Source organism: Lepisosteus platostomus, chromosome 1 (assembly GCF_059453375.1).
Source record: "Lepisosteus platostomus isolate fLepPlt1 chromosome 1, fLepPlt1.hap1, whole genome shotgun sequence".
In the NCBI taxonomy this organism is placed as follows: domain Eukaryota; kingdom Metazoa; phylum Chordata; class Actinopteri; order Semionotiformes; family Lepisosteidae; genus Lepisosteus; species Lepisosteus platostomus.
The window spans coordinates 74,389,911-74,399,552 of NC_142611.1; the positions used below are offsets into that span (position 1 = coordinate 74,389,911).

General features: G+C 33.7%; 1 protein-coding gene across 1 annotated transcript; it reads left to right on the plus strand.

Annotated features, from left to right (window-relative positions):
- The first annotated feature begins 346 nt into the window (after positions 1-346).
- Positions 347-7,362, plus strand: leprotl1 (leptin receptor overlapping transcript like 1). The gene is made up of 4 exons (XM_088637534.1): positions 347-483; positions 3,237-3,312; positions 4,526-4,712; positions 5,182-7,362. Exons 1-4 carry the CDS (start codon positions 468-470, stop codon positions 5,296-5,298), a joined length of 396 nt encoding a protein of 131 aa, XP_088493660.1. The 5' UTR covers positions 347-467; the 3' UTR covers positions 5,299-7,362.
- The last annotated feature ends 2,280 nt before the right edge of the window (positions 7,363-9,642 follow it).

The window sequence follows — 9,642 nt, forward strand, 5'->3', positions numbered from 1 at the left end:
GGAAATATTGCGACCCCTAAAACAATGGATAAAAAACGGTCTCTAGATGTTTTACTATTACTGTAATAATCGCAGTAAGTGCAGGCGCTGTCGTTTCGATTGGGTCTTTATACTTCAAGTGTCTGAGCAAATATCTCCTAGGGAAAAACAATACTTTCCACGTTACTTTTGACGTGATTTGTATCTGTGCAGATGATACAGATAGCCAGATCTTGCAACATTGCACACAAAAAAAAAACATTTCACAAAGAATTGCTTCTTTTTAAATACCTGATTTTCTACATTTCGTTAGATAATTGCAAAGACTCGAAAATAATCTTAACTGCGCAAGGAGTGCTGCACCGTTAGGCGCAAGGAACCATCTGTCTGTCTGGCGTCGAGCATGCGCGCCGGGTGAGATTGCTGGGAATCGAAAGTGTGTAAGGTTGAGGATCAGCTGTTGTCGAAAGATTTCATGTTGAGCTGAAATGGCTGGGATTAAAGGTGAGCAGTGACTCGTTGAATCTTATCTTCTGATACAGTAATATAAGCAGTCCCAACAAAACAGCGTATAGATAGAAAGATTATGACAGCTGTCTGCTTGGTTGGCAACATATCCTCTCGGTTCGTTCATGGTTTTTTCTACAGGCCAACACCTTATTAAATGTGATTTCAGTCTTTATAGCTTATAATACCTGGAAGTCTCAACAAATTATTGATATATCAGTCTATATTAATGGATGTTTTAATGCTTTTTTCTTTTGTTATTAAAATAGCCGTGTGCTTTTCAGACAAAATGATACAACCGTTTGTCGTTGCATGATCAACAAAACAATGTATACAGCTATCATACAAAGGCACGATGTATCAGTATATTGAACTCCGTAGTTTTTCACAGTTTACACCGCACATGGGTAAAGGATTTAAAACCGCTAATAACTTTAGTGGATTGTATATTTATCATGTAAGCCTGTTCCGGTTAATAAAAAAAACTCGTCAGGTTTACGGAATTAGATATTTTCGTTACTGTGTCATTATAATACACTTAGAATTGTAAACTGCTTTAATTCCAGTTTACAATGAACATCGTATTTTTATTTTTAACAATCAAATTTGCTGCAACAAGAGGAACACGGTACTAAAATAATACTTAAACAGAGAAAATTTGACGATGTTTTTAATCGTTTGAAAACTATAGAAACAAGCTACTCAAGAGGCCACCCTTCGACAGTACAAGGGATCTTTGTGTGACTGATCACATGGAGATCATGGAACTGAGTACTTTGTAGATGTGAACTAGCTGTTTAATACATTTTGTAGTATAATGTGGGTTTATTGAATTAATGAGATGAGGTATTAATCTAACCCTCAAAACGATCCTCACTGTGGATGGAGTATATGACTGCACTATTTTCACACCAGTGTTAAGTCTTGGTTAGATTGTCATTGTAAATCATAATTTAAATTGCCTGCTTAAAGTATTATTATGAGATAAGTGATCAGTTTATAATTTTGTGCAATTTAGTAATATTTTCTCTGTTCTTACATTCTGTAATCTCGAAGAAAATGTTAGATTGCTCCTTCACCATGATGACAAATGATAAAGCATCCACTGCAACACCTGAACTTTTTATTTTGTAGAAGTTTGCTGTTATAATCATTTATTTAATGTACTCCAATACATGGAATTGCTTGGATATTCAAAGAAGCCTTATGTGTCAGGAATGATTTTCCCTGGTATCCTTATAATTGTCCACACATTTTGTATTGCGTGTATTGCATTTTGTTCTTAATCAAGTTATTTATACACTGTTGTCACACCTTTCAAGTTTCTTTGCTTAGTTTCTATCACAGATTCTTTCTAAGAATTTTTAGAATGTACAGTACCAGTCAAATGTTTGAGTACATTTGCTTGAAACCAGGTTTTTCATGATTATCTGTGCTTTAAACTGGATAAACGTGTCTATAGACACTTAATATTTAATTACATGATATGTTTACTTATAATCTTAAGTGAAAATGAGCCCTCAAAGCAAGCAGATTTCAGTCCGAAGCCCAGGTTAGTTTAAAGTCAGAAATGTGTATAACATGGTTTTAGAAAACTAAAAGAAGTTTAAAACTGTATTTGTCTTTGTTAGATGTTCTCACACTTAATTAGCATGTTACCTCATTTACCTTTTGTCACCAATTATTGGTAAACGTGTGAGGGTCCATGATTACTATAAATATAGGGGGCATAGGCAAAAGTTTGTAATTCCTGAATGAACATGGCACAATTTGCTCAGTAAGCAAGGAAAAAAGACAGTCTATAATTACTTTAAGAAATGAAGGTCAATCTTTAAGACAAATTGCAAGAACTTTGCAAGTGTCTGTAACTGCTGTGGCCAAGACTGTCAAATGATATGAAGAAACTGGCACTCATGAGAAGTGAAAAGGTTCAGGTAGGCTAAAGGTGACCTCAGAATCACAGAATACGTTCATTAGAGTCACAAGTCTGTGAAACTGGCGACTAATTGCGTGAAGCTGGCCTACCAGGAAGAATTGCTGCAAAGAAACCATTGTTAAGAGTGCAGAATAAGAGGAAGAGACCTGTCTGGGCCAAAAAACACAGAAACTGGACCTTTGAGGCCAACTTCACACAACCTCCTCTGAACAGTTGATGTTGAACCGTCTGTACTTCTAGTTGCATTTATTGAAAATGAAAAATTAACATTTTCAGTGCAGTTCACTTAAGATTATAAGTACACATATCAAGTAATGAAATATTAAGTGTTTATAGACAAGTTTATACAATTTAAAGCACAGATAATCATGAAAAACCTGGTTTCAAGGAGGTGTAGTCAAATTTTTGACTGGTACTGTACTTTATAGCTTTATTTTACTTACTCCTGCCAGAAAAATCACAATGACTCATTTGAACCTTTACTAGTACTAACTTAATTTTGTTCCAGTCAGCTGATGTTCTGTAGGTTCTATAAAATTATACAAGAGCTAAATATATGTGGAAAGTTTTGACCTATGAAGAGAGTAGAATCAAGTTCTTAATAATTTTGAAATTTAGCAAGCTGTAAGTCATACTACACAGTTGCTCATGTAGGATAAATAGCAAGGTATGATTTGCTCAACTGGACCTAAAATAGTGTTCTGAGTCATAAGGAGATTTTCCAGAATACAAAATATCTGACAAATGCCAGCGAATCAGGTTATGGTGATTTGGTCAATATTTTTTTCAGATGTTTTTTTTTTTGCTTTCACAGCTCTTATTAGCCTGTCCTTTGGAGGAGCCATTGGACTTATGTTTCTTATGCTTGGATGTGCTCTTCCTGTGTACAAGTGAGTGTTGTTCCCTTACACCGAATTTTCTGCTTGACAAAGACTGACACAACAGCACACAGAGGTTATATCAAAACAGCATAAGGCACACCACATCTCTCTTTCCTTAATTGTAATGAGTGATTCAGGGAGCACATACCTTTGTTTTTCTTAGTATAATGGAATAGTTTACTATAAAGCTTTAAAAACTCCTCCTTTTTTATAAATATGACTTCTGAGTCATTTTAAGTATGGCTTCTGATAAAGGCATTCAAAGTAGAGCAGTGTTTCCACCTTGTAACCTGAAATCTTAAAAGCCAAGTAAGGCTGGGCCTGGGCAGTACTAGGATAGGATACCTCAGAGTTAAACCAGGCTGTGGCTGTAAGTGGAGTGTATGGATACATAGATAGGTGATGGAGACACAATTTGGTAAGAGCTGCTGACTACCAGATCTTTAAAGATCCTGTGGCCCTGTTCAGAAGAATATGGGTGTTAACCCTCATGTCCTGATTAATCTGTTTTTGGGCTTACACAATTTAGCCTCCCTCAATTTTCCCTCAAGTTCAATTAGTGAACTCATTTCTCAAGTCTCCACTTTATCTTTAGTGGGAATGCAGCTGCATAATTACTGTTGTTTATCACTTAGTTTGATGCTGCATTTTAGTGGTGAATCCCCTCTTATATTTGAAAGTGCTTGGAGATCCTTGGGATGAAAAATACTTATACATTCAGAAGCAATTATTATTAATTAGTGACCACACTGTACAACTTTGAATAAGTCTTGCATATACATTTGACTGTTTTTATTACTTCCTAGCGTATACGATGTGTAAAACCAATTATACTTGAACATGAACAGTTTATTGTTTTGTTTATATGAGGGGAATTCTATGCCTCAGTGGGAATAATAACAAAAAAAGGTTAGTAATGCAAGTATTTATAATTTCCTAATCACATATTTTATTTCAGTGTTGTATTAATAAAAAGGGAAATACCTTGGATTTTTCTTGTGAGCATCTTTTTTATATTTACTTTTGTAGAAGACCCTTAAAATACTTGCAAAGCGTGGGTATAGAATCATCAGTGAGATGTTTCAGGAACAGATAAACTGAAAAATGTATTTACCCAACACCTAATCTGCTTTATCTTTTTTTATATTTTTGGAAATGCTTAGCTCTTGATCCTTTTGCATCTCCAGTTTGTTTTTGAATGTTTTCTGTCTTGTCATTACAGCAAATACTGGCCATTGTTTGTTCTTTTCTTCTATATCCTCTCTCCAATTCCCTACTGCATTGCACGGAGAGTGGTGGATGACACAGATGCTGCAAGCAATGCCTGCAAAGAGCTCGCTATTTTTCTCACAACGGGAATAGTTGTCTCAGCATTTGGATTGCCCATAGTCTTTGCAAGAGCTAATGTGGTAATTTTTTAATTTTTTATTAACATCTACTGAGATGCAGCATTAATTTGTGAGCAGTATAATATCTTTATACATTTTACAGTATAAACATTAGATTTTTATTTGTGCAGTAGATGAAGCTGGCACCAGACGTATAAATGTATCACACATTACTCTCAGGTGTGGAATATTAAATACAAGCATTTATTGTGGTGAAAATGAACTGCATGACCCACTTTTTGCTGTGTCATTTCCAGTTGTAACATATAAAGTTATCACTACTTGAACTGTAACTTCAGTATATTTTAAAGTCATAAGATTTCTAAGCTCATCATGTTTTTTATTTTTAGGAAATATGTAGTAGATGTTTGTCTCCTCAATGATCTTATAACACTGCCAAATTAAATTGACTGTTTTTTCAGTCTATAAGATGCTTTTTATACAGAGAAATAAAGCTAATATTGTCCTTTTATATCTTTCTTCTTTTCAGATCGAATGGGGGGCATGTGCACTTGTATTGACTGGGAATGCTGTCATCTTTACAACCATTCTGGGCTTTTTCTTGGTCTTTGGATCAAATGATGATTTTAGTTGGCAGCAATGGTAAATTTTAAGCTAAGTAAAAGTGCTGGGATCGGGGAAAGAGGTTGGGGTGGGGCAGTGATTCGGCTTTAAAAAGTGTCTGTTTTTTGCATTTTTTAAATGACCAGCCATCCATAGACAAACAGAAGAAAACTGTGCAATAAACTAAAGTAGCATAACTGTCATTCAGATTGTTAAAATAGACAGACTGTAGACTGACAGTTGGGGAATTTTAATTTACAAGTCCTTGTTATTTTTAATTGTCTTTCTCCTTTTTTGTATATGTACTTCCTTAGAATGTAAAGAACAAATAAGGGAGACATAGGACATAGAGTTGGTCTCTAATAATAGCACAAGTGGCTACTTGAAGAAACATTGCTACTATATATCTGCCTAGCCTCATGTTAACCTAAACCTAAGGAACAGTGCTTGGGAAAACTGTATAGTTTAAAGAACCATGGTTAATGAAATAACCCTGATATATGTAGAATTCTCAGCTTTTATCTACTGTATATTTCTCAGTTGTCTTTCACTTCCTGTATAAAAGATGTCTGAAGATGAAGTAATGCTAAAAATTGTTTTATATACTTTAGCTGGAGAAACAAATGCATAAAGTTTAAACTATTGTGGAATGTATAGCAAACTAAAAGAAAACTATTCTGATAACACTGGGTTTGAATTGCAATTTATATATGTTTTGTATTTAAGGTTAAGTGACAGACCTAGGTCTAGGCTCTTCAGGCTAGTCCAAATGAATCCTTATTTGTAGTCATGACACATCCTGATCAGTTACCTCTCCAGCAGGGCAGTCATTTTTACCTCAGACCCATTTTAAGCTCTGTCTATCAGATTTTGAACCAACTATGGTATGTCAGTGTGGTAAGTGTGATTTTAGAATTGTGTACCAGGTGAAAACTGTAAAGGTCTCTTTAAGCACATTTTTAATTCAGTTCATCTATCATTTATGTAACCAATACCTTGAAACCAATACCTGAAAACTAGGCGAAATGGGTACTTCAGGACAAAAGCTGAAAAGCTCTTAGTTACAAATATCAGTTTAGAGAGGGCTGTTCTGTTTATGTTTTATACTGCATTTACATCACCCAATGTTAACTTTGACCGTGCTTTGTTAGGTTCCTAAAGCTGCATGTGCTGTATACTTCATGGTCAAACCTATATTATTCACAAATTTATTAGTCAGCAAAAAGTGTTTAAAAAAATGTTAAAGCATCTTCTATCCAGGATTTATGAGACAAGCTGTATTGCTTAGAAGAGAGGTGCCATACTGCAGTCTTCAAGAACTACTAGGTCTTCTGATGTATGATTCATCTCAGAATCCGCTTTAATATATTCAGTTGTACTTTTGTGCAACATTTGTTAATTTACTGATTAATAATACCGGTAGCTATAGTGGAACAAAATTCAGAAGACTCCTCTAGAAAATGACATTAACACTCCCAGAGCAACTCTTTCTCATCGTATTAGGTTTTACTATATTGTAACATATTCTGAAAGCCCATTTAAGAACTGAGGAGAATCAGGATAGTATTCCTGGCTTTATTAGGACATATTCTTTCATTCAGCCTTGAAAATGATGCATTATGCTGTTTCCCGTATTTCCATATTTAAAGCTGGAATTATCACTTCAAATGAAGGAAAACTTGCTTAAAGCTGTTTATTTGCAAAGGGAGATTCATTACCTTTTTCTCTTTTTTCATCTACATATTTTCCTTATATCATTTAATGACAGAATGAACCTTTCCCAAGAATCTGAACTATAGTACTCTGCACATTTTGAGTAGGCTAATGTCATTGCTAATCATACCTATTGTGTTATGTATTAGACAGTATATGTCTTATGTTACACAGTATAACAAGGAGTAGTGTAAATAGTATGTTGTTTTTGGTCAAACAAAATGCTGTTACTTCTACCTATTCAAATTCTAAGTAACTGCATGCATTCTACAGAGAAGAAACTGATATCTGTTGCAAATATCCCGTTGTATGCCGTGTTTAAAGATCTGACCCTCAAATTAAAACCTTTTATCATGTAAATCACATAAAAATAAATGGCAAATAATTTATCTTATTTAAATATGTGTAGAGTTTATCTGCTTCAGATGTGTACTTCCAGGTATAGTACTGTAGTGGTAACCATGGGAGTAACATAAATCACATACATTTAGTTATTGGTAGGATTTACAAATTATAAGATAGAAATTCTGAGATATTCCATTAGAAGATAAAACAATATTCCATGACTTGCGATAGGAATCAGTTTGCGTGTCTTTTCCTATTGCATTTCTATTTTCTGCTGTCTTTGTTGATTTTCTGTTTTAGGCTGTTCTCATTGAAAGATAGATTTTGTAGACCAGTAGCTAAGATGCAAACAGGATAAAGCAAGCAAACAAGCTAAGCGTGTTTTTTTAAACTTATTTCTGTTTTTCAGTGCTGGGAGTCCTTACACAATAGTGTATAAAGTAATCTGAGTAGAAGCAGACTGAGAGAACTCGTATAAAAGTATATCTCAAAATAATTTATGTAAGATGCAGATAATATGAATTAATCTATAAAAGTCTTTTTTATTATTTTTCATATTTATAGGCTAATGTGTTTGCATAAACAATTGTTCTTCCTTTATCCTACACCACTGTTCTTTTAGTAGGTTTTTTTTGCTTTAAAAAAATACGAGCAGTAACATATGTACTGTAGGGCTTCTGATTTTTCAGTTTAACCAATATTTATCACTTAAGATTCCACCTCTTTCCCAGCATAATTTTAAAGGCATTTGCACTGTACAGGCTAACCACATTAAAAGCATTAAATGTATTAAAATTAATTCTATTGTGCTACAAAATGCTACTGTAAATCTGTAAATGTACTGCTACAAAATCACTGTAAAATTAAAAAACTTAAATGCAACAAAAATGAGGTACGATTATGCTAGTAATCACAATTTCACTTCAGAAAAGTATAAAGTACACAAGTAACAACTACTGTACTGTTGAGAGTAAAATTCATTTTCATTGAGATTTTATAATATTATTTGAGACTCAGACTGGAATAGTATCCAACTGTTTTTTAACTCTGTTTCTGTGATTGTAGAAACATCCATGTAAAAAGGGGCCTTTCACCTAAGGAAGGTATCTTGCAAAGTAAGAACAATTTGATTATGGTGACCTCAGTATTTTCAGAATTTAGAGTGTCACTTCTGCAGCAATCTGGTATTGTCGATACTGTGCAGAACTGCGCATTGTGGCACTTTTAAGCATATATTTTACAGTACAGTTGCCACATTAATTAAAACAAATACTATTTATTTGTTGCTGTTATGGGGCTCTTTTCCAGGGGCTGTTGATCTCTAATGTGCACCTTCACACCCTATGCCATTTCCTTGCTGTGATCCTGTAAATTAATCAAGAGAGCTTTCTGAAAGCTACAGTACATAGTAGACTACATATCCTTAGAATTTGTTTAAACATTTTTTTTCTGCTTATACTGTATGTCACTCTTGAAATTCATCAGTGGATAGTGGAAAAGAAATTTGAACATATGAGGAAAACAACAATGGTAGTTCTGTAAAATATGCACACATGAACATATGCACATCTATCATATGTTCTTACAGTAGTACAATTCTAAATATACTTACATGGATAACAAAGAAAGTAAGTAGTACTCTGAAGTCCAAGACAGTGTTTGAGAGAGAGAAAAGATATCAAAGCTAATAAATGTATAGACCCTATAATACACTGGATCAAACTGGATCAACTGGATCAAATGGGTATATCTGACTGTCTACAGTACAATTGCAGTTGCTTCAGCTTCAGCTATTTAATTTTTTAACATTAACTGAAAGAATGAGCCCGTTTGTATTTCTCTGCTCTTATTGGTATTTTTCTGTGCAGCCGTTTGTTCTCTTAAAAACCTTTATGTAAGATGTTTGTTGGTTTTTGAAAGAAATATTGCTGGAAATTATACAAATGAGTTACCACAAAGTTATATCACTTTTAGAGGCCCCAGGAATTAAATGTTGTGTCTTTAAAACATTCTTACAGAATTGTCTTTAACATTTTAATACTTTTCTTACCTTGGTTTTTACCAAGAGGTATTTTTCATTTCAAAGTTATGTATAAGTTGTAATTTTGCATTGATAGTATTTTTGATTAATAATTTAGACATGAACCCTGGGGGGTCAAAGTGAACACTTTTCTTTTATTCTAGCAGAAATAAAACATTGTTTTAATTTGTATGCTGCTGTTCATTTTAATTTTTTTTATTTGAAATAACTAGATTTTTTTAAAGCTACTGATCAAAGTGTAATGTTTATTTAGTAAGTGATTTAAATGTTCTTTAGAACAAACTAAGG